The 25,821-nt window shown below is 37.3% G+C and overlaps 2 protein-coding genes across 3 annotated transcripts; one reads left to right on the top strand and one right to left on the bottom strand.

Annotated features, from left to right (window-relative positions):
• Window positions 1-5,698: 5,698 nt before the first annotated feature.
• Window positions 5,699-9,524, top strand: LOC104119793 (probable protein phosphatase 2C 38). The gene is made up of 4 exons (XM_009631379.4): window positions 5,699-6,482; window positions 7,708-8,075; window positions 8,231-8,467; window positions 8,840-9,524. The coding sequence occupies exons 1-4, from the start codon at window positions 6,182-6,184 to the stop codon at window positions 9,077-9,079; spliced, it is 1,146 nt and encodes a 381-aa protein (XP_009629674.1). The 5' UTR covers window positions 5,699-6,181; the 3' UTR covers window positions 9,080-9,524.
• A 1,290-nt stretch (window positions 9,525-10,814) lies between these two features.
• Window positions 10,815-14,483, bottom strand: LOC104119792 (protein MODIFIER OF SNC1 11-like). 2 transcript variants are annotated; one of them, XM_009631378.4, is made up of 6 exons: window positions 14,058-14,483; window positions 12,615-12,695; window positions 12,406-12,531; window positions 12,240-12,300; window positions 11,984-12,064; window positions 10,815-10,934 (listed from the first exon to the last, which is right to left on the bottom strand). In XM_009631378.4, the coding sequence occupies exons 1-5, from the start codon at window positions 14,351-14,353 to the stop codon at window positions 12,026-12,028; spliced, it is 603 nt and encodes a 200-aa protein (XP_009629673.1). In that variant the 5' UTR covers window positions 14,354-14,483; the 3' UTR covers window positions 10,815-10,934; window positions 11,984-12,025. The 2 variants fall into 2 exon arrangements, with proteins under 2 accessions (XP_009629673.1, XP_009629672.1); XM_009631377.4 differs by lacking the exon at window positions 10,815-10,934 and having other exon boundaries at window positions 11,641-12,064.
• Window positions 14,484-25,821: the final 11,338 nt, after the last annotated feature.

Genomic DNA, 25,821 nt, shown 5'->3' on the forward strand with positions numbered 1-25,821 from the left:
TGCACACCAGGAAGAAGTCGTTGATATCCCTGTGGATAGCATGGAGACTCAGGTTCCTGATGATGATGTGGTTCAACCACAGAATCAAAATGGTGTAGTTGCAACTGATATAGTGCGTAGTCGTAGTGGGAGAGAAATAAGGCATCAGTTCGTTATATGCTCTTGGGAGAATCATATGATAGGATCCCTGAGGAGCCTACTTCCGAACATGTTACGACCAAGCACTACATGATAAATATGTCGATAAGTGGGTTGCTGCTATGAAATCAGAGATGGGCTCTATGTACTCTAATCAAGTCTGAGATCTTGTAGAACCACCTGATGGGGTTAAACCCATTGGATGTAAGTAGATCTATAAGAAAAAGAGAGGTGTAGATGGAAAAGTGTAAACTTTTAAAGCAAGTCTTGTAGCGAAAAGGTTTACTCAGAAAGAAGGGATCGAATATGAGGAAACCTTCACGCCGGTAGCCATGCTTAAGTCTATAAGGATTCTCTTATCCATTGCTGCTCATTATGATTATGAGATTTGGCAAATGGATGTCAAGACAGCTTTCCTTAATGGAAGTCTTGATGAGTGCATCTATATGATGCAACCAGACAGTTTCGTGAAAAGTGGCAAGGAACACATGTTGTGTAAGCTTAAAAGGTCCATTTATGGACTGAAACATGCATCTAGGGCATGGAACACTTGTTTTGACAAGGTAATTAAAACTTTTGGTTTTGATCTGTGTCTTAACGAGTCTTGTGTATACAAAAAGTGGGATGGGGACAAAGTGGCATTTTTAATCTTATATGTAGATGACATATTGCTCATAGGAAATAATGTGGGCATGTTGGGTTCAGTTAAACAATGTTGTCCACACACATTTTTATGAAAGATTCGGGAGAAACGGCTCATATCCTTAGGATCAAACTCTTGCAAGGTCGCAAGAAAAGGATATTAGGCTTACCCCAGTCTCTTTATATTGATACAATACTCTCCAGGTTTAGCATGCATGATTCCAAGAAAGGATTTCTTCCTTTCAGACATGGAATTTCTCTATTTCAAGATCGGTCTCCTAAAACTGATGAAGAGATAGAAAAGATGAAGGCGGTCCCCTATGTATCTGCTGTGGGGAGTCTGATGTATGTTATGTTATGCACTAGACCTGATATCTGCTTTGCCGTTGGCGTTATTAGCATATTTCAGTCTAAACCTGGGAGAGAGCATTGGACAGCGGTTAAGCATATAATCAAGTACCTGAAAAGGACTAGGGATTACATGCTGATCTACCATTCGGATAACCTTGTGCCCATTGGGTATACTGATTCAGATTTTCAATCAGATAGCGATTCTAGAGAGTCTACCTCAAGAAATGTGTTTACTCTGGAAGGTGGAGCCATAAGTTGGAGGAGCATCAAGCAAACTTGTGTTGCTGATTCCACCATGGAAGCCGAATATGTGGCAGCCTCTGAGGCAGCCAAAGAGGCGGTTTGGCTCGGGAACTTCCTGAGAGAGTTGGGTGTAGTTCCCTCGATTCAAGAACCAATAACACTTTATTGTGATAATAGTGGTGCGTTTGCAAATTCGAAGGAGCCACGAAGCTATAAAAGAGCAAAACACATTGAGCGTAAATATCATTTAATTCGTGAGATAGTGCAGAGAGGGGATGTAGTGGTCACCAAAATTGCGTCAGGGAACAACTTGGCGGACCCGTTTACTAAGAGCTTACCACAGAAGACTTTTGATAGGCATGTACACGGAATGGGTATCAGAATTGTAGATGCATAGTTATGAGTCTAAGTGGGAGATTGTTAGGATATACTATAAACCATGCGTATTGTTATAGTATTCTTTATGGAATAATTGTTTATTTACTTATTCAATTCAATAAAGTTTTATTTTAAATAGATCATGTATTGGTTTGTGTGTCTGTTGCTTATATAGTAGATGATATAGTGTATAGAGTTTAGCTTATACACAGAAGATTAAATCATCGGTTCTTATAAGTCATAAAGTTTATGTTCAAAATCTAATGATGGAATTGGACAAACCATCGGAATGGTTGTAGCACAAGATTAAAAGTAATTTATCTTGATTATGGGAATGGTCTAATTCCAACTTCTTGTGCTAGTACATTTTGTATGTATTGAACGGATCAAGTAGAGATAAGTATTTTATACTGACATAATAAAATAATTTCTCTAGTTCATTCAATGTACTTATACTCTTAATCTTGATATAATTATTATTAGTTGTGTATGTCATTTATTGTTTTGATTTATTAAAAGGCGAGATTCTTTCGTGAGTCAATAAGTCTGGTAAATTGGACAATAATGATATACATTTTTGAAGTAATAATTAGTTGATGGAATCCATGTCTCGGTTTTTTAGATTGATGATACTCCTTTATGAAAGCTTATAAGTTTTCATGTGTAAACCCGGTCGGTAGATTTTGTATCCGACACATGAAATAAGTTAAGCGAAAGTTTAAAGGAAGTAATTAATTAATTAAATTATCAGTAATTTAATTTAATTGGTTAGTATCTGAATCTTAACATGGGGAGTTAAATAAGGTTTTATGGAAGAATTTCGAAATTGAACTAAGGAGTGCAATTATAAATTTTTATTGGAATAATTCGTAATTTATTATGGTAGAAATTAATTTCAAAATTTCGAAATTAATTCCATAATAGGCAGCCTTGTTAATTAAATTCTGTGGTCCGTACTGTGCCTGAATAATAGGAAATCTTTCCTTAGTGGAAGAAAAAAACCTAACAGGTTTTAGAAAAGGGTTTTAACCTAAAAACGTAGCTATATATACATGGGATATAGCTGGCCGTTTTTTTTTGTACTGGAAAACACACATTTTTCTTCCTTGAATTTAGCCCACCCGAAATATTTTCTTTCCGGATATTATTTGGGTAACACGGTAGAAGGCTGTGGAAGTTTGCTGAGGTCTTGCAACTCTGGAACTGGAGACGGATATTGATTTGCTTTGTTCACGCTTCAAGAGGTAACTCGAATAATCTCCGTATGTGCTAATTGTTTAATTCACACGTGAATATGATACTGTAATTGCTTCCGCTGCTATATATAATCCAACAGATGCAAACATCAATAGTTGATTCTACGACTTTAACAACTTTGCATAAATTAAAATACATTGTCAGAATAGTTTGTAGAAAACTAGGGTTGAGCATATAGGAGTATCAAATAACTAAAATATAGTTTATTGAAAAACTGAGGTTAACAAAAACTACAGTTGAGCATAAGTATTCTGTTTATTGTTATACCTAGACCCCTACCCTATGACATTATTATTAGTGGTGGAATCTTATGTTACACAATTAAAGTTGGAATATTTACCTTATTTGGTTGGGTTTAGACATATACAACAACTTTTGGTCAAACTAATTAATTTCTTGTTTTTTAGAAGATAAATGTTACAATCTTCATATATATACAAAAAATAATTGCAAAAAAGTTCATGAATTGAAAGGCATAAAATCAAAATAAAAGTGACACTTAAGCATCGATCTTAATTATGTGAAACTTTATTTTATTAATTGTAGGTGTGATCTGTGGAGTATAATAATATATAGAGCATGAGTTGCACTACATTTTAAAAATTATATTAAAACAGTTTTAACTGATTCACTACATAGAATATGGAGTTTTTGACTAATCGGTTGTATGTGTTGAATAGACATATTACTACGATTTTACTAGTTAGTGATCCATTGTAGTAATAATAGAGATATGATGAAATTTGCTTTAAAATATCAACTGCGCCTCAATCTAAAAATTAGTTAAATTCCCTTTCTCAAAATTAGTTAAATTCGTTAAATTCGCGCATCTCAAAATTAGTTAAATTCGCTATATACTTTATATCTATTCCGGTCTAATCGGATGGGGTGCTTGAAATTTTAGAAAAGGCCAAATACATATACAACCTATTCAACTTGGTCTTATTTTTTATATTGGTACTTTATCTCAACCTTGTTCCATTTTGGCCCTTCAACTCTACTTCTTATGTTTTATTTTAACATAAAAGCTGAAACCAGTGCAAAAAAATATAGCGCGTGTGTATATACAAATCTGAGGTGTAATAAATATCCAATTAAATGTTGCTCATCCTTGTCAAACGGGTCAATACTAAAATACCCGACCCGAATTTCTTGGTGTCCATGATACTTTCGGTTCAACTTGAAATCCAAGAACAAATATTCATTCCATTATGAAAAAATAATTTTCTTTGAGACATGGATTCACTTCAAACTTCAAGCTTATATGAAATAAAGGATGAAAAAACTAGGTGGCAACATTTAATTGGATATTTATTACACCTCAGATTTGTGTATACACACGCACTGTATTTTTTTGCACTGGTTTCAGCTTTTGTGTTAAATGAAACATAAAAAATAGAGTTGGAGGGCCAAAATGAAACAAAGTTGAGATAGAGTACTGAAATGAAAAATGGAGCCAAGTTGAATGAGTGTATATGGGTTTGACCTTTAGAAAAAGAAAGACCTAGAAAGGAACATGGCCACAATAACATGATACATAGTCAAACAAGGAGGAGAGAAAGGTAATAAAAGAGAGAAAATAGGAGGTTTCTGTCCCTAAAAGAGGCAGCATGGTACATTAAGCTTTCGCTATATGCGGGATTCGGGGAAGAGTCGGACCACAAGGATCTTTTTGCATCTAAAATATTTAAAAAAAAAGAAAAATTGTTAAAAGAATTTATTTATTTCTTATTTCTTATAACAGTATTGTCTGAGTCAGCTTGAACACATTTCAATTATTCATCGAGTACCTGCTAGCTCCACCAACATATGTACGAAATAATTTTGCCAGATAAAAAGAATACTTAATGTTTTAACTAATTGGCTGTATATATTTTACATGTATATTATTGCGAATTTACTAATTAGGCCGTCGTATTAATATTTGAGACGATGAAAATTCTATAAAATATCAATTAATTGTGTTTTCATCTAATAATTAGTTGAGATTTTAGGGTTCGAGTCATGCTAGAGGGTAAGCGGGAACGCTATTGATCGTCCTGATGGGGTGAGATAGGTTAAAAAAAAAGTTGAGGCTTGAGGATAAATATAAATTTCTGGTATATTAGGATGGAGAGATTGAAATTAAAAAAATAAAAAGGCCTAGAAAGCAACTTGGCCAAAATTACTAGAAACATTCAAAAACAAGGAGAGAAAAGGCAATAAAATGAGAGAAAATAGGAGGTTTTCTGCTACAAAAATAGTAAAAATTTTATTTAAAAAAAAAAAAAAATTTGTCGGCAAAGAAACCTATATAGGCACAGCACATAAATAAAAAGATTTTCTTTGCCCTAAATATTTTCTCTCTACATCATATTCTGAGATCTTCTCTGACACCAATCCAAAAGATCCTCTGACCCCAAAGAAAAACTTCCAAAAAAAAAAAAACAAACTAAATTTTTATTTTTGTTATCCATTCCCTGTTTAATCCCTCTGATCCAGGAACAAACTCTGTCACCATCAATCTTTTATGTGTTTTTAACAGCTAAGTCTGTAGTTGAAATTTGACGCAAAAATTTTTGTGGTAAGGTCCACCTATATTGAAAACCAGGTTCAAGGTATGCAAAATAACAGCACTGCTCCATATTCTCTGAACTCAAATAAAAACTATTGCTTTCTTGTCTCAGGGAACATATTGCTGCTTCAATTTTGCCCATACCCTTTTGGTCTTTTTCAATCTTTTATCAGTTTTTTTGCTTATTAATGGTGTCTAGGCCTTGTTGTGTTGGTGGGGGTATAATATCAAGAATTGGGGTTGTGGGTTTTGAACATAAACAAAAACTGGAGCTAAGGTTAGGATTGATGAATATATTGTTTGCTGGTTCTTTTGGATAAATTTTGTAAGTACCTAAAAAGGGGGCTAAAAAAGATACAAACTTTATCAAGATTGGTAGACTTTTCTGAATAAAGCAGATATACATGTAATTTGATAGAAATTCGCGTTGTGTCTTTGTTTTTTTCTTATTGTTGATATTGTTGCTTGCTTCCTTGTCACTGTTCGTTGAGCGAGGGTCTATTGGAAACAACCTCTTTACCTTCATAAGGTAGGGGCAAGTTCTGCGTACACATTAACCTCTCCAAACCCCAATTGTGGTATTACACTGAGTTTCTTGTTGTTGTATGCAAAAAAGAAATGATTAAGCCTTGTTGGAAGCCTTATGTTGAGGGGGATGGTGTAGGGAGGGGTGGTGATACTAGGGGTAGAGTTGATGGTTTAATGTGGTATAAGGATTTAGGGGTTCATGCAAATGGAGAATTTTCAATGGGAACTATACAAGCCAATAATTTGATGGAAGATCAAAGTCAACTTGAATCAGGGCCATTGAGTTGTCTTGAATCAGGTCCAAATGGAACATTTGTTGGAGTCTATGATGGACATGGAGGACCGGAGACGTCCCGCTTCGTAAACAACACTTTGTTCTCCAATCTTAAGAGTAAGTCATGTTAGCTTTTTGATTGCATAAATGTTTGTTATTGTTTTGATTCTCTTGATATTATGTTGAAAGTTCAAAATAGTTTGTGTCTTGTTCATGCTATGGTATTTCTTTTATGTGGAATTGATTTATTTGATTGAACGAATGGAATGATTTCTCATAATATTTGACTTTTACAAGGCTGTAAATGCCAATGCTGTATAAGTTTTGACATAAATCCTAAAAGAGGTCAGGTTGTTAGATCTGATCTTTACAAGATTGTGCCATTTGCCATTTTTAAATTTTTTTGATAAGTCATAAGTTTCATTGACAAGCCAAGAAGTTGTTAACTTTACTAAAGTGTTATATCCATGTATATTAAGTTCCCAAAAATCTAGCCAATTTTCTGTACAATTAGGTATACCATTTGCAATGATGACTTCCACAATATGTGACGAGCTCACATTGATCGTAATTTCTGTTTGCCTAGTGATATTCTTGATAGAGAATTTTCAAGTTATTTGTCAAATTTCTAGTATTTACTGCGATATTGCTTTACTTACGACCTTGAAGACACCTGTGTTGCTCGGACTCTCCAAAAATGTCGACGGATGCGTGTCGAATCCTCCAAAAGTAGTGCATTTTTTGAGGATCCGACATGGGTGCAGCAGCATTTTGGAGAGTCCGCGCAATATAGGAAGACACTACATAACTTTCAATTCAACTTCTGCTGTTTTCAGGCTATCTTTTTGGTTAATCAGACACCACTTGCTTTTCTTCTCAAATAAGCTCTTTTAACACTTTATGATAGTGTAATAGCTAATGGGATAGTTTATAATTAGGAGGTGCTCTGAATGCAATTTGGTGTCTAATTGGAAGTCTAAATAAGCTTTTGAGATATATGATCTGGTTGGTCACTTTTATTTAGGTTCGTCAAACACAACTGTCATCACAGTTGCACGTCTCAGCTTGCTATTTTCCTCTTTGAACAGAAATATTGTAATGACTAAACTTTTGATACATGTAATAACACTCCAGTAGAAGTAAACGAAATATACATATATGGCACCATCTCCAGATGCTCTGTATATCGTGATCTGAATCCTCAATACTTTTGTGCGTTCAACCTTACTACATTCAACACTTCTTTTGTAGCTGTACAAGTAGGCGGCGTAATGAACTCGTGTTTGTGAAGTAGAATAAACGCTAGTAGGTTTTCTACTTACATTTGTCATTTCATTTGCAGAATTTGCGACAGAACATCAAGAAATGTCTGCAGATGTCATAAAAAAAGCTTTCTTGACAACTGAAGAGGAGTTTTTGTCACTTGTCAAGCAACAATGGTTTGAGAAGCCACAAATTGCATCAGTGGGATCATGCTGTTTGGTGGGCGTAATCTGCAGCGGACTACTATATGTTGCCAATGCCGGAGATTCACGAGTGGTATTAGGTAGAGCAGAAAAAGGTGCAAGGGGTGTGACAGCTATCCAATTGTCAATGGAGCACAACGCTAATAATGAGTCTGTTAGAGATGAGCTTAGATCATTGCATCCCCAGGATTCGCAGATTGTGCTTCTCAAACACAAAGTTTGGCGTGTCAAGGGTATCATACAGGTGATAATTTTTTTTTTTGTAGAAGAGATAAATTTTTTGACCATCTGGTGTTGCTTTAACCAAATGTGCCTTGTATAAGTTACCCCGAAGAAGGCCGTTCCTAAGGTGTCGTGCGTGGCATAAGAGTTGATGTTTGTATGTTATCCTCTTTACAGGTTTCAAGGTCCATTGGTGATGCCTATCTTAAGAAGGCAGAGTTCAATCGGGCACCATTATTAGCAAAGTTTAGATTGCCCGAGTCCTTCTCTACACCAATCCTCAGTGCGGAGCCATCAATATTCATTCACAGGTTGACTTCCAAGGATCAGTTCCTCATATTTGCTTCAGATGGTCTCTGGGAACATCTTAGTAACCAGGAGGCTGTTGATACAGTCCACAGTCAACCCCGAAATGTAAGCGGATAATGCCCTTTATATTCTCTTTCATTAGGATTTTATTTTTAAATAACAATCTAAAGAGTCTGCTTTGTTTCATCGTTCCTGACCCGAGGGTCTTATCGGAAACAGCCTCTCCCCACTGGATTTTTAGTTGTTGTTGTTGTTGTTGTTGTTAATCTAAAGAGTCCATGATACAGAAGAAAATTCACTCAATTGAAAGAGGCTTTTCTGGTACAATAGATTTCGTAAAAACTTCATAATCTACAAATTTTAAGAGGGGAAGGAACTGTTTCTTGCTCCGACTTAAAGTAATGTTAGTATTCTTCCACGTCTCGGATAAACGAGATTATTGACTCGGGGTGTGCTTTTTTCTTACTGTTGGACCAGGGGATAGCAAGGAGACTAATCAAAGCTGCTCTTCGGGTGGCAGCTAAGAAAAGAGAAATGAGATATTCAGACCTGAAGAAGATCGAACGAGGTGTACGGAGGCATTTCCATGATGATATCACGGTCGTGGTTGTGTTTATGGATCCATATTCCATGAACAGAAGCTCTTCTCAAAGTCCAATACTCTCCATTAGAGGAGGAGGAGGAGGAGGAGGTATGCCCGCCTCTCCCAAACGATAGTTTCCAAGACTTCACACGAATTCTCACTCCAATCGATCCACTTGGAAAGACTGCAGAACATGCTGTAACCACCACATGTGCAAAGCAACATCCGAAAAAGAGAGCTTCTCTTTTGGAGGCCTCAAATGTCTTGTGTCTTTTTTTCTTTCCGTTGATAACCAAGAAATCCCAGAGGGTCAACCTGGTGCGCGGTTTGAGCCTCGGTGGATAATGGACTTGCTCCTTTACTCTTCCCACTTAAATACCAGGCTTCTGTCTGCGACAGTGTTCGAACTCGTGTGCGCCTAATCCACACATCACGTCTCTTACCACTTGATCAAAGCTCTAGGAGCCAAATTTCTTGTGTCTTTACTCCTTTTAGTTTCTTTATGATTTTGGGGTTGTAATTTAATTGTTATGCGTTGTTCCATTCCTTCATTTTCAATTGATTGTTACTTCCTGTGCAGTGTAGTACTAGCCTTGTGTTACTGGCAACGTAAAAAGGTATACGAGATATTGCGAGAACAGCAACACAGAATAAGTAATATTGCAATCGTTTGCAGCAAGAATAAAAGCTAGGACGAGAACATTGCTTCTTCGATGTCCCAATCACTTTGTTATATTATATAGCTTTCGCAATTTGTAGATATGAAGCTACCTGTTTTTTGCCTAATTCTGGCTTATTACCAATAGTTTGTTTAAGGCTCTAAACTTATCATAACTAGTCCTTTGCTAATTGCTTTCCCTATTGTCTAATTTCTTTACTCATTTTACAAACAAGTTCTCTTTAGAAATTCGTAAAAAAGTTCTTTTTTTTCTCCCCTAATAACACCACCCTCCCCTAATAACAGTGAAGATTTTGTCATATAACAATTCCAATTTGCTTGGGATTGTGGCGTTGCAATTATAATATAAGCCTTTCGTGCATGTCAGACGACACATGAGACAGTAGAATTCCGGCATTGCCTCTAAAAATTAAATCTCTGGTAACTTTTGCTAATACCGTAGGATCTTTCCACATCAGAAGCCTTACCATAGCAAACAATCAATGCAAAACCACAACCATTTAGCATTCACCTAGACTAAAACTCCTTGATTTCTCTCCGTTTACCAGGAAATTTACTATTACTAAATTAATGGTACATGACGGGGTGGATTTCACTTGCCTGCCTTTTTACAGGTAGCAAGTATACAAAACCGAAAACCCCTGGTAGGTATAAACCATAGATCTCTTTGGTTAAACGAAAATAAGAAATCGGATATGAACTTGAAAACACCGAAGATAATTCTTTGGCGCCTCTACATTGTTTTTCAAACTGCTAAAAGCTAAACAACCCCTACCAACAGAATATATATCAACTGTTCACAGTCCATAAACCTGAAATGAGCACCAGTCACTGGTCATTAATCAAGGCATTTTAGTCCAATTGGAGTCCCCATTTTCTCTTACAAGTCCTGAATTTACATTCAACAATTCCCTCTGTAGGCACTTTTATACACGTTTAACTAGCCTCAAATTTTGGCTTGTAACATTCGCTGCTTTTTACTAGTAATTTGGGCCTGAACATTCATAAACAAGTATATAAAAGAAGAAAAGCCACCACAAGCGCAATGAAAGTTTGTAGAGTACAAAATCAGAATGTAAATTTACTGTCTTTACAATTCAAGAAACAAAAGTACTACTACTTGCAACTAAACTTCAATAACCAAGCACAGAAAAGAACAAGCAGTTGCCTTCAAAGTCATTCTATACTAATTTGGACATCTATTGACTACAGCCTAAGGGATTCACCCAGTGATACTAGGTACTTGAACACGCCTCCTTGGTGTTAATCTGTCTCATATGACCCACAACAATAAAATCTGAAACAAGAACCTGAAAATAGTCTTTCACTAGTGAACCTTGCTAAAACAGAGCCATCAATAAAACACAGGTGCACCAGCTTAAGTAATATATAAATATGGCTTTGATGACTTCATCACCATATGGGCAGTAACTGACAGTAATTTGCTCAAATAAAAAACTCTGCAAACATGTAGCACAATCAAGTGGTTCTTTTTTCTTAAAACAAAATTTAAGGCCCTTAATATCATTCAGGAGATCCATGAGATGTAACAAAGATGCAGTACCAACCACATAATGCAATAAACAAATACTCTTACCTTTCCTACTGCCAAGGCCAACAAGGAATATCACTAAGAATGTGGCTAAACTAGAATTAACATATGATGCCTCCAGGATGTCATGAAGGATGAATGCTTATCTTCTAAAATATCAAAATCTACTGCACTTCCCACTAATCCCACTAACAAGTCTTGAAGGAACATCTAGATCTAAACAAGATTGTGCCCTACCTACCCCGACAAAAGAAACATCTAATATCAAATATCTTCAAACCTACATTGAGCACTTCGACAAGTGATAAACAAATTGCTTTTGCCACTTGATCCTTGACATGCAACACAAATTTTTTTTTTTTTTTTGGTGATAGGTAAAACCACAAGAATGTGAGAGAATAATTCCAGATTAATAGAGGAAAGCCTGATGATGAAGTCATCAAATCAAAGGTAAGTAGGGCATATTTAAAGAGTAACTTCAACATTTCTAATATTGCCTTTTTTCTTTTTTTGGATAAGTTCACTTTAGATATTCTTTATGGGTCACTTCTGACAGATCGACACCAAGGAGGTTTTGTCCATGTATCCTAGTGCTACTGGCTAAACTAGGAGACAAAAGGCCATGCAACCCTAATCTGAAGGATAATGTTTTAGATGCTACTGGGAGGTTTGCAAAATGTTAGAATTCTAACCTGCCAAACAGAAAAAGGAAGGGAAAATCTCCAAAAAGGGGTAAAACAAAACCTTAGGGAATTCAAAGTCACTCTAAAGAAAACTCCTACACTGCGCAGCAACAATAAGCTATACATTATAAGCAAGCCTCACTGTTGAACGAAGTTTGAGAGTGGTTTATGTTCCTCCTCCGGCCTTCTCCACCACAACAGTATCCTGAGTAAAAGAATGTATGCAATAATTAGAAAGTCGTATAAGTAAAAGTTAGGTATCACATGAATATCACCCATATGATCACAGAGAAAACTCAAGCAAACACACACTAATTATCTTCTTTTTTTCCCAATTCTTTTCAAATCACAAACTTCACCAAGTGTATAGAAAATGAAACCTGCTCAATTTTTCCTTTGCCATTCTCTTGTGATTGGGAACCAGACTGGGATTGTGAAAACCTGCAAAATAATATCAACTATCAACCAAAGCCGTAAGCCAAAGTAACATTGATATAGTTGACTGCAAGCTAAATAAAGAAAGAAGTGCAAAAGTTTTGTTATAACCTGAGGGCCCTAGCTTTCCTCTTGTCTTCCTCTACAGGATCAGCCTTCGCGGTAGATGTAAACCTTGCCAACCTAGCTTTCTTCTTAGCTTCCTCGTCAGCACTGTCTGATTGGTTAAGCCCAAACCTGACAGAACCAAAATCTATCAACAAACTCATAAAAATGCTAACTGTCCAAGCTGGCAGTGGCCCAATAGATAGTACAGATACCTCTCAGCTCTAGCCTTCCTCTTCTGCTCCTCCGATTTCTTTAAAGCATCTGATCCCTGAGCTGCAGATGCAGTGCCAAACCTGGCACAGAGTCCAACAGAAAGATGTAAAGAACAACTTAAGTAAGTCATTATTATGTTCAAAACTAATTAAGTTTTCTTCATATAAGTCTTGTGACTATGGCTATTGGTAATCCCATTTCCGTACCAATGCAAGATTTGCCTGTTGGACTATGTAAGGCTTGAAAATCAATCATATGGCAGCTGGAAAGAAAGATGAGCAATTTGAGGAACCCGTTGCTGGAAGTTTTTACTTTCCAGTAATATTTTCTACTTATGAAGGATACAGAAAGCAAAATTAAGCTATTTAGCATTTCAACTTTCATGGCCTACTCTGCTTGGGTTTCATGGCTGCTTTACCAGTTTACCCCACTCTAATTGGGTTTTGTGCACCAATTTCAGGTCACAAAGCTAGGCTTCTAAGAGATAACTACATCGCTAGACAAGAAAAGCAAAGGGAAATTTTACCACCTTTCCAGCACGAGACCCGCACTGTTTGGAGAATGGCCCCTTATGGCATGGTTAAATAGTTATTCTCGCAATTCAAATAAGATAGAGTCCGCCAATTCCCTATTATGACCCCGTGACACTAGGAGATAGCTTTATATGATAGGTTCTATGGTTGTAAAAGGATAGCAAAAATATTTCCCAACACCATCATCAATGAACCTAAACAAGGAGTTCAGCTACCATGCCTTCACATATTGTGGAAGGCTGGAAGCAAATACAACAAGAACAAAACCCTAAAGTTTACTAAGCAGTACTAAGCCTCAATATCTAGGAACTTGAACAAGGAGTTCAGCTAGCTAATATGCCTTGCAAATCCTGAAAATAAACACAACAAGAACAAAACACTAAAGCTTGCCAACCAATCAATTATGCCTCAATCCAGAACATGAATCAGCTATATGAATCATCTATATATATATTCTCTCTGTTCGGGCCCATCTCATCCAATACTAGTAACTGTTTCATCGTTTAAGACAAATAAAAAGTCTAAAGCTTACCAGCCAACAGACTAATCAATCTCAGACTAGTTGAGGTCAGCTATATGCAAAAGCAGATTCAGGATTTGACCATTATGGGTTTGGGTTGGAATTCTACATCATCCCATTTGATTTACTGGGTTCAAAATCTATTAATTACACTTATTTGGTGGATTTTTTAATATATATACAGGGTTCAAGCCAAACCTACTGGATTCGGATGAACTCATAAGTTCAACACTACGTTCACCCCTGGCTATATGAGTCTATTCCACTCAAGTACGGAACATCTAATTCCAATAATGGTAAATAACTTTATCTTTTATTTTATAATTTATCTTTTAAGCAAAATGCTAAACCCAAAAACATGCAACAAATTTTTTAGTGAAAAAAAGTACCTTTCGGCTCGAGTGTTTCGCTTGTCTTGTTCGGAAAGCTGAACCGGCATTCCGAACCGCTCCGCTCGCTTCATCTTCTTCTCTATATCAGTAGCCTGACCGCCGCCGCCATCCCCCGCCGCTGCCGCCTCTTTCTCGGGCTGGTTTTTGGCGCCGTCAGATGGTGGTGGTGATTTCAAGGAGTCGGTTGCGGAATCGTGCGGCAGAGGTTCGGAAAGAGGGGTGGGATTAGGGTCGGAGGAGTGAACTAGGGTTTTGATAGGGTTTTCGGGAATCTGTGCCGCGGTGGTAGTCATGGTTGAGGATTGAAAAAGGAGATAGGAATCGAACTGCTGAAGATTGAAGCTAAGGTCTCTCTGCTTCAATACGGCAACAGATGATAAAGTGAAGTTTGGACCTTCTTGCCTCTTGGGGGGAAAATATAAGAGAAAATAAAGTAAGTTTGGACCGGGGAAGATGTTTTTCCTTCTTCTTTTTTTGTGGTAATTTTTATTGTTACATTGTAAACTTATTTATCCCTTTTAAACAAGTTATCAGTTAATTATATTTTTATATATTTATTATAAAATAATAAATCAATTTTGAAGAAATCTGGTGAAGATTTGAGATAGTTTTAAATATTTTCATATGTATATATATTTATTATTTATTACAATAATATCTCAATTTTGAAAAAATTTGGCAAAGATTCGAATAACTTGAAGAAAAAGACACAAATAAATTGTATGTAAATTTTAAGCACGGTGTACAAACGGCATATAAAGACATACATCAAACATAAATTGTATGCAAGTTGTAAGAAAGTCGTACGTGTTCTGCCGAACTTTGTACAACAAAAACTTACAAACAAGTTGTACGTAAATTGTATCTTTTGACGGGATCCTGTATAATAAAAATATTGTATACAAATTATATATAAATTATAGCTTTTGGTATATATATATATATATATATATATATATATATATATATATATATATATATATATATATATATATAAACTTTAGTTACTTTTTGTAAATAGTAAAATCTAACTAAAACGGATAAATATTTTCCTAATTTTATATATAGATAAAAAATCTCTTGATGTTTTTCCTTCTTTCTTCCGAAATGCCCACAAAACCCCTCCTTTTTTTTGTATTTTTTTTATAATTAAACTGGAGGACAAGCGAAGGCGAAGGGGTGGTAAGGGGAATTGAACCAATCTTGTGAGATTCCTAGTGATATCATTGGACAAGTCTAAATTATTGGTAAACTCCGAGGCCCGAGCGCATTTATGGATTGGTATAATTTAAATTACTACTTCTAAGTAATTACTACGGCAAATGGCCAAATATAATCCTATACTTTCGAAAATGATCTAAAAATATCCCTCGTTATACTATTGGATTATCTATACCCTTGTAGTCATACTTTGGGTTCAAATATACCCCTCATTTAAACGGAGGGACATGTGTCATCGTTCTGTTGGTCAATTCTAAATATCTCATAATTAATTAAAAAGATTCATTACCCATACACAATTTTTTTATATTTTTTTTATAAAAACTGAAAAAAACTGAAATTATTTTTACTAAAAACTGAAATAAACGAAAATATTTTTTTTCTTCCGTTTTTACAAAACAACTGTCTTAGAAAAAACTGAAAAATATTTTCTAAAACAATATTTTTGTAAAAACTGAAAACAAAAAAGTTGAAAATCAATTTTCTAAAGCAACTAAAAACTGGAAAAAAAACTGAAATATTTTTAACAAAAAACTGAAAAAAAAAGAAAATATTTATTTTTTTCAGTTTTTACAAAAATATTGCTTTAGAAAATTACTTTTTAGTTTTTGTTTTCAGGTTTTACAAAAATATTGTTTTAGAAAATATTTTTCAGCTTTTTTTAAAGCAGCTTTTTTTTTATAAAAACTAGAAAAAAAATATTTTCATTTTTTTCAGTTTTTAGTAAAAAGTATTTGAGTTTTTTCCAGTTTTTATAAAAAAAAAATTGCGTTAGAAAATTAATTTTCAGCTTTTGTTTTTCAGTTTTTACAAAAATATTGTTTTAGAAAAAAAAAAACTTCAGTTTATTCTAAGGCAGTTTTTAGTAAAAATAATTTCAGTTTTTTCAAGTTTTTACAAAAAAAAAATTATTTTTCGTATATGTGTAATGAGTCTTTTTAATTAATTAGGAGATATTTTGAATTGACCAACAGGACGATGACACGTGTCCCTCCGTTTAAATGAGGGGTATATTTAAACTCAAAGTATGGTTGCAGGGGTATAGATAACCCAATAGTATAAGAAGGGGTATTCTTAGACCATTTTCGAAAGTAGAGGGGTATATTTAGCCCATTGCCGTAATTACTATATTAGAAGTAGTGATTACGCTTTGCTCTGAGGATCGAATAGTTTTCAATTACTATATTACAGATGACTAGACTCGTTTGTATCTAGGATAATTGGATTAGTTTTGTATATTTATTAAGCTGAGATAATAGGGCAAATATCGAGAGGTCAAGACATACATTAAGAAAATGGAAAAGGGTCAAATATATACTATCGAAAACGGTTTGAATATACTCTTCGTTACACTATTTGGCTATTTTAAACCCTATCGTTATACTCAGTGGCGAAGTTAAGGATTTCTCCAAGGGAGTTCAAACTTGAAAGAAGTAAAACAAATTCTCCGACAAAGGGTGTTCAATATATGTTATAATTTATAAACATCTAAAATTTAATATTTAACATATATATACAATATAATTTTTCGATAAATGGTGATCATGACCACCCTGTAAACGTAGCTTCGCCCCTGACTATACTATAAAATAAATGTAACCTTATTTTGAACGGAGTGCCACATGACTGCACCAGATTAAATCGACTCATTCCTCTTTTTCTAATATATTTCGCTTTAAAAAAATACCCCCCGACCCAAAATGTGGGGTGGACTATGTTGTCGGGGTACTAATGTATCTCTTGTTAGAAATTTCATCTCACTACATGAAAACTCTAGTGTACTAGGTTGACATAGCATATGTTTTGTTGATTTAGAGGCAGAGGCGGAGCTAGCCCATTTAGTACGGGTTCAGTCGAACCCAGTTCGTTTGGTCCAATCCATATATTTATTTTAAAATTTTCATAGAATATGTACAATTAGTGTGTGTGTATATACAATTTAGGATGTTATATATATGTATATTGTAAATATCAATAATCTATAAGTGTTTGACCATTTTGACCACTAATACCGACCGAAATCGGTCGGTAACTTCATAATTATTTTTAAAATATATTTTTTATCGAAAAAAATAATTGACACTAGGCGGGAAAAAAAATTAAGATTTCTGACCGATATCGATCGATATTCTATAAAAAACAAATTGGTAGATAACATGCAAGTCTGATCAGGTTTTTTGGTGTGTGTGTGTGTACATACACATACAAAATTAATTAAATATTAAATAATACCTATAATTTGGATTACTTGGCTAAAACCGACCGACTTCGGTCAGTTTTTTAAATAAATAATTTTTAAAAAAAATTAAAATTATATTACCGACCGATTTCGGTCGGAAATATCGTGGTCAAAGGTCACTTAAACGTTCCGACCGATGTCGGTCAGAAATTTTCAAATTAGATCTGCTAGGAACGGGCTTCTTCCCTATTTTCCTCTTTTCTCTATCTCTCTTCCATCTCTCTTCTTCTCCTCCTTTAGTCACGTTTCCACCCAAAAATTCACCCAAAACCAACTCATATCTCCCTTCTCACCCAAAATCAAAGCCCCTAGAAGTCTCCCTCCCCTCCCCCGCCACTGTTCGTCGCCGGCGCTGCCACTACTGCTTCCTCCGCCACCGCCAACCACTGCTTTTAGCACCCAAAATCAAACCCCCTCTTTTCTCTTACAATGTTAGTTACCTATATTTTTGAACTTATGTAATTTTAATTATTTCAATTGTATAAATTAAGTTTTAGTTAATGTTTAATTAGACTTAGGGTTTACTCCTATTGATTATGTTTATGCTAGCATTATCTGTGTTAGAAGATTATAATTATGCTAGGTTTAGCTAATTTTAATTCTTTCAATTATATTGATTATGATTATGATTATGCTAGGGTTTGGGATGTAGTGCCTTAGATTTAGGGTTTATTAGTTATGATTAATACTAATTGAGTTGGGTCACATAGTGTAATGACCCAACCGATCATTTTAACTTTTAGAACCCCGTTTTCTAACATAAAACTTCTCGTATGTGCTTGTAATGATTTATGACTTGCGGGGATGGTTGGTTCGGGATTTGGAAGTGTTTGGAGTGAAACCCGAACACTTGGTTTCTTAAGTTGGCCTTAAAGTGCTAAGTTTGACTTCGGTCAACATTTTGAGAAAACGACCCCGGAATAGAATTTTGATGATTCCAACAGTTCTTTATGGTAATTTTAGACTTAGGAGCGTATTCAGAATTTTATTTGGAAGTCCGTAGTTAAATTAGGCTTGAAATGGCTAAAAATAAGAATTTAAGTTTGGAAGTTTGACCGATGAGTTGACTTTTTGATACCGGAGTCGGAATCCAGTTCCAAAAATTTTCATAGCTCCGTTATTTTATTTATGACTTGTGTGTAAATTTTAAGGTCAATCGGAGTTGATTTGATAGGTTCCGACATCGAATGTAGAAGTTAAAAACTCTTAGTTTCATTAAGCTTGAATTGGGGTATGATTCATGGTTTTAGCGTTGTTTGATGTGATTTAGAGGTTCGACTAAGTTCGTATGATATTTTAGGACTTGTTGGTATATTTGGTTGAGGTCCCGAGGGCCTCGGGTGAGTTTCGGATGGTTAACGGATCAACAATTGGATTTAAACAGTTGCTGCAATTTTTCTCTTCTGCAGGAAATTCTGGGCTGAGATCGAGCCCAAGGTCGAGGCCCAAAAAAATCGAGTTCCCATGATCGAGCTCCCAAAAATCGAGCTCCCAAGATCGAGCTCCTGAGATCGAGCTCCCTGAGATCGAGCTCCCGAGATCGAGCTCCTTGATCGAACTGGACAGAGCTATAAGTTATAAAAACATAAGGCATTCGTCCCATTCGCCATTTTTAACAAATTGGAGCTTGAGCAGAGGCAATTTTTGATAGATTTTCAAGGAAAAAATATTGGGGTAAGTGATTCTAACTTGGATTTGGTATTTAAACATAAATATATCATTGTTCTCGTCATTTAATTAGTGTTTTGAGATTGAAATTTGAGAAATTTTAGAAATTCATATAAACGAATTTTCGAGATTTCGGTATCGATTCGGAGTCAGATTTGAGTGAAACTGGTATGGTTGGACTCATAATTGAATGGGTCATCGGATTTCATAACTTTCGCCGGATTCCGAGACATGGGCTCCACGGATGAATTTTTTTAATTAATTTCGGGATTTTTATTAAAAATATAGTATTTTCTTGTAGAATTGATTCCTATAATTTTTAGTGATTGTATCGAATTATTTTGGCTAGATTCGAGCCAGACAGAGTTGGATAATCGTGGAAAAGGCCTTATAGTGGATTAAATTGGAGCAAGGCGAGGTAAGTCTCTTGTCTAACCTTGTAAGGGGGAAATTACCTCATAGATGATTAAAATTAAATAATTATTGCTAATTGTGGAGGCTACATACGCACGAGGTGACGAGAGTCCGTGCGTAGCTACTATTAATGTTAAAGTCCGAGTAGTTTAGGACTCAAAGCATGCATTACTTGTGTAAATTATATTATTTGATTAATTAATATTAATTGATATATATGAATATATTGTGAATTGTTAGATAAAGATATTAAAGGATGAAAATCTCATAGGCTTGATTTTCTATTTAAATCAATTAATTGTTAAAAAAAATTATTCTTCTCCCGAATTTATCTTATAATAAATATACTCTCCTTCCGGAGGCACATAAGAAAATGTCCTCCTTTCTTGTGGTGCGGGCCGAACGCCTCGGCAGGATAGATGCATCTATGGATCGCGCCGCACGTCCCTCGGCAGTGTACACGACACTCCGGATTAGGCCGTACGTCCTCGGCAGAAATCGTGCTTAATAATAATAATTACACGATACTTTAATAATTTATTTCAGCTTGTGAAGCTAATTAATAAATTAAAAAATCCTTGGAATTTAATGAATTATTATTCTTGCTTGTTAAGGAATTAATTGTTACTCCTGTAAATGAGATTTAATTGATAAATTGGAAATTATTTGAATTGAAGGAATTTAATTAATATATTGAGAATTCTTACATTTGAAGGAATTTGATTATTTCCGCTGATTAAATAAATTATTGTAAATTCTGTAAATCATGCTGATTTAAAAATCCTAGTTTTATGTCAGTTATTATTATTGACTCATAGTGAGTGTCAAAGTCGGCCATCTCATCTCTACCACTTCGAGATTAGGCTGGATACTTACTGGGTACACGTTGTTTACGTACTCATACTACACTTGCTGCACTTTTTGTGCAGGATCTGAGACAGGTACTAGTGGAGGACTTATCATCACATACCCACGTCATCCCGAGGCATAGTGGTGAGCTGCCTTTCTGAGCCGTTCTACAGCTACCAGTGTCTCTTCTTATTTTTACATTCTGTCTATTTCATTTCAGAAAGTATTTGGAGTTTTGTATAATCTACTAGATGCTCATTCACTTGTGACACCAGGTCTTGGCACACACATTGGTAGAGTTTGGGTTTATATTTTCTTGGTTTTAAATTTTATCAATGTATGCTTAATTTATTAGTTGGCTTGCCTAGCTGTAGTGTTGGGCGCCATCACGACCTACATGTGAAATTGGGTCGTGACAACATAGTATCAGAGCACTAGGTTCACGTACGTCTCACAAGTTATGAGCAGACCTAATAGAGTCTTGCGGATCGGTACGGAGACGTCTGTACTTATCTTCGAGAGGCTATAGGGTGTTAGGAAATTACCTTTCTTTACATTCCATCGTGCAATTAATGTAGCACTAAAAATCCTTCTCTTATTTTCTCACAGATGGTGAAAATGCGCTCGAATGAAGTTCCAGACCAGGGAAGAGCTACTCCCCCAGTTGCTAGAGGCCAAGGCCAAGGCCGAGGGAGGGCTCCAGCCCATGGTAGAGGGTCAGGACGTCCCAGGACTATTCCAGTTATGCCGCCAGTAGATCTAGCAGAGAATCCCATTATTGAGGAGCAGGGTGAGGTGCCTGTGGCAGAGCCAGCTCCGGTGGACTTCACATCTGCACCGGGATTTCAGGATATCATGGGTCGTATGCTGCGATTCATGGACAATATGACTCAGGCCGGTTTATTTCCGGCAGACCCAGCCACATCTCAGGCGGGCGGGGGAGCACAGACCCCTACTGCGCAGGCTCATGGACAGGCAACTGTTGTATATCAGACCCAGGGTGCACTACCCGTGGGTAGAGCCCAGCCAGTGGCAGCAGCTACACCTGAGCCCAGGCCAGCTGTAGCCACCAATCCTCAGAAACTATTGGACATATGGACTAGACTACATCCTCCTGTCTTCGGGGGTGAGCGACATGAGGATCCACAGGATTTCATTAATCGTTGCTAGGATAGACTGTACAACATGTGGATATTGGAATCCCATGGGGTTGATCTCACTACTTTTCAGCTAGAGGGTAGAGCCCGTAGATGGTGGCAGTCTTATGCTCTTGGCAGACCAGCAGATTCTCCTCCCATGACTTGGGACAGGTTCACTCGTATCTTCTTGGACAGGTATATTCCACCCTCACAGAGGGAAGAGTTACGGTTTCAGTTTGAGCAGCTCCAGCAGGGTCAGATGTCAGTGACCGATTATGAGGCGAGGTTTTCTGAATTATCTCGCCATGCACTAATGATACTCCCTACTGAGGCGGAGAGATTGCGAAGGTTTGTAGCCGGTTTACATACTGGTATTCAGGCCACTATGGCTCGAGAGGTTAAGATGGGTACTTCTTATGAGCGAGTTGTGGAGATAGCTCGGAAGATTGAGGGTGTACGTCAGCGGAGCCGAGAGCAGATTATGAGAGATAAGCGGTTCAGGTACTCTAGAGAGTTCAGAGGTGCTCCGTCTGGGGGCAGAGGTCAGTTCGTGAGAGGGCAGTCCAGCAGACCCCCATATCCAGCACCACCACCTCTTCGAGGTGCTCCAGTGCGACCTTATCTCAGTATTATGCCAGAGAGTTCTTACCGCCCCCAGCTATTCAGAGTCCTCCCAGTGAGTATTCACGTCCCTAGGGCCAGACACTTAGTTAGCAGCCCATCACACCGAAGAGTTGTTATGAGTGCGGGGATCTTAGTCACATGCAGAGGTTTTGCCCCAGGCTTCGGGGTAGACCAGTACAGCAGGGTCAGCAGCCTATGCTTACCGGACCAGTTGCTCCACCAGTAGTCCGACCACCCAGAGGTGGAGGACAGGTGGGTAGGGGTCGTCCTAGAGGTGGAGGTCAGCCAGACGGAGGCTAGACAGTTGGCGCTCCAGCTCGGTTCTATGTTTTCCGGCTAAGACCAGATGCAGAGGCCTCAGATGCCGTGATTACAGGTAATATTTCTATTTGTGGCAAATATGCCTCAGTATTATTTGATCCAGGATCTACGTATTCATATGTGTCATCTCTATTTGCTCCATTCCTGGGTGTTTCTCGTGAGTCCTTGAGTACTTCTGTTTATGTGTCCACTCCTGTAGGCGATTCTGTTGTTGTGAACCGGATCTACCGGTCTGTATTATTACATTCTGTGGTTATGAAACTAGAGCAGATTTCCTATTGCTTGAGATGACCGATTTTGAAATTATTCTAGGCATGGATTGGTTATCTCCATATCATGCTATTCTAGATTGCCATGCCAAGACTGTTACCTTGGCTATTCCAGCATTACCTAAGCTGGAGTGGAAGGGTTCGCCTGTTAGTTCATTTAATCGAGTTATTTCTTTTATAAAGGCTCAACACATAGTTGAGAAGAGTTGTTTGGCTTATCTAGCCTATGTTCTGGATACTACTGCAGAGACTCCGGCTATTGATTCAGTGCCTGTAGTTCGGGAGTTCCCCGATGTATTTCCGTCAGATCTTCCAGGTATGCCACATAATCGTGATATTGATTTCTGTATTGACTTGGCTTCAGATACCCAGCCTATATCTATCCCATAGTATCGCACGGCTCCGAAAGAATAGAAAAAATTGAAAGAACAGCTTGAAGAGTTACTAGCCAAACGGTTCGTCAGACCGAGTGTATCGCCTTGGGGTGCACCAGTATTATTTGTGAAAAAAAAGGATGGAACAATGCGGATATGTATTGATTATCGCCAATTGAACAAAGTCACTATTAAGAACAAGTACCCGTTGCCGCGTATTGATGATCTATTTGACCAATTGCAGGGTGCTAGGGTATTCTCTAAGATCGACTTGAGGTCGGGGTACCATCAGTTGAAGATTCGGGATTCGGATGTTCCAAAGACTGCTTTTCGGACTAGATATGGTCATTATGAGTTTCTGGTGATGTCCTTCGGTTTAACTAATGCCCCGGCAACGTTTATGGATCTGATGAACAGGGTATTCATGCCATATATTGATTCATTTGTCATTGTCTTCATTGATGACATATTAATCTATTCGCGCAGTAAGGAGGAACATGAGCAGCATATGAGAGTAGTGCTTCAGACATTGCGGGAACAAAAGCTATATGCTAAGTTCTCTAAATGTGAGTTTTGGCTAGAGTCTGTAGCATTTTTGGGACATATTGTATCGGGCGAAGGTATTAAAGTTGATCACAAAAAGATTGAGGCAGTTCAGAATTGGCATCGTCCCACTTCGGCGACTGAGATCAGGAGTTTTCTGGGTTTAGCAGGTTATTATCGTCGGTTCGTGGAAGGTTTTTCATCTATTACACCACCTTTGACCAAATTAACCCAAAAGGGTGTTCAGTTCCGATGGTCCGATGATTGTGAGTCAAGCTTTCAGAAGCTCAAGACAACACTGACTACAACACCCGTGTTAGTGTTACCATCTGGTTCGGGAATATATACAGTGTATTGCGACGCGTCACGCGTTGGCTTGGGTTGTGTATTGATGCAGGAAAGGCGAGTTATTATATATGCTTCGCGTCAGCTGAAGCCCTACGAGAATAATTATCCAGTACATGATTTGGAGTTAGCTGCGATTGTTCACGCTCTAAAGATTTGGAGGCATTATCTTTATGGGGTATCTTGTGAAGTTTACACTGATCATCGCAGTTTGCAGCATTTGTTCAAGTGGAGGGATCTAAATTTGAGGCACCGCAAATAGCTGGAGTTACTAAAAGATTATGATATTACTATCTTTTATCATCCGAGCAAAGCAAATGTGGTTGCAGATGCCTTGAGTAGGAAGGCCGAGAGTTTGGGTAGTTTGGCTTTCATTTCAGTAGAGGAAAGGCCATTAGCCTCGGATATTCAGTCCTTGGTTAAAAAACTTATGAGGCTGGATATTTCAGAGCCCAACCGAGTTCTTGCATATGTGGTGGCCCAATCTTCACTATTTGAGCAGATCAAGGCTCGCCAGTATGATGACCCATACTTGATGGTTCTTCGTGAAACGGTACTACGAGGTGGTGACAAGGAAGTTACTATTAGAGCGGATGGTATTCTGCGACTCCAGGATCGTCTATGTGTTCCTAATGTGGATGGACTGAGGAAAAAAATAAAAATCCTGGAAGAGGCACACAGTTCTCGGTATTCTATTCATCCAGGTGCTACTAAGATGTATCGTGACTTGAGGCAACATTATTGGTAGCGACGAATGAAAAAGGACATAGTTGAGTATGTATCTAGGTGTCTAAATTGCCAACAAGTTAAATATGAGCACCAGAGGCTAGGTGGCCTACTTCAGCGGATGACTATACTAGAGTGGAAATGGGAACGAATTACTATGGACTTTGTAGTTGGGTTGCCGCGGACCTTGAGGAAGTTTGATGCAGTTTGGGTGATTGTTGACAGGTTGACTAAGTCGGCACATTTTATTCCTGTTGTGACTATGTATACTTCAGAGAGGTTGGCCCAGATTTATATTCAGGAGATAGTTCGGTTGCACGGTGTGCCAATTTCCATCATATTAGATAGAGGCCCTCAGTTTACTTCATATTTCTGAAGAGCAGTACAGAGTGAGTTGGGGACCCGTGTAGAGCTCAGCACAGCCTTTCATCCGCAGACCGATGGACAGTCAGAGAGGACAATTCAGATTTTGGAGGATATGCTCAGGGCATGTGTGATCGACTTTGGAGGTCAGTGGGATCATTTCCTACCTTTGGCCGAGTTTGCTTATAATAACAGTTACCAATCCAGCATCGAGATGGCTCCATTTGAGGCTTTATATGGTCGGCGATGTCGTTCACCTATTGGATGGTTTGAGCCAGGTGAGGCTAAGTTATATGGTACTGATTTTGTAAGGGATGCCTTGAAAAAGGTAAAGTTGATTCAGGAGCGACTTCGTACAGCACAGTCCAGACAAAAGACTTACGCGGATCAGAAAGCACGTGATATATCATTTATGGTAGGTGAAAAAGTTCTCTTGAAGGTTTCGCCGAGGAAGGGAATTATGAGATTCAGGAAGAAGGGCAAGTTGAGCCCAAGGTTTATAGGCCCATTTGAGGTGTTGAAACGAGTTGGGGAGGTTGCTTATGAGCTTGCATTGCCTCCCAGCCTATCGGGAGTTCATCCGGTTTTCCACGTATCTATGCTCCGGAAGTATCATGCCGACCTATCACATGTGTTAGACTTTAGCACAGTTCAGCTAGATAATAG

This window comes from Nicotiana tomentosiformis, chromosome 7 (genome assembly GCF_000390325.3).
Source record: "Nicotiana tomentosiformis chromosome 7, ASM39032v3, whole genome shotgun sequence".
NCBI classification, from domain to species: domain Eukaryota; kingdom Viridiplantae; phylum Streptophyta; class Magnoliopsida; order Solanales; family Solanaceae; genus Nicotiana; species Nicotiana tomentosiformis.

Excerpts from the sequence above, each read along its gene's own strand:
- LOC104119793 (XM_009631379.4), top strand. The coding sequence starts at position 6,182 with ATGATTAAGCCTTGTTGGAAGCCTTATGTTGAGGGGGATGGTGTAGGG. Across the intron at positions 6,483-7,707 it reads TTTGTTCTCCAATCTTAAGA|AATTTGCGACAGAACATCAA; the intron begins GTAAGTCATGTT and ends TTTCATTTGCAG. Across the intron at positions 8,076-8,230 it reads GTGTCAAGGGTATCATACAG|GTTTCAAGGTCCATTGGTGA; the intron begins GTGATAATTTTT and ends TCCTCTTTACAG.
- LOC104119792 (XM_009631378.4), bottom strand. The coding sequence starts at position 14,353 with ATGACTACCACCGCGGCACAGATTCCCGAAAACCCTATCAAAACCCTA. Across the intron at positions 12,532-12,614 it reads AGGAAGGCTAGAGCTGAGAG|GTTTGGGCTTAACCAATCAG; the intron begins GTATCTGTACTA and ends TGGTTCTGTCAG. Across the intron at positions 12,065-12,239 it reads GCAAAGGAAAAATTGAGCAG|GATACTGTTGTGGTGGAGAA; the intron begins GTTTCATTTTCT and ends TCTTTTACTCAG.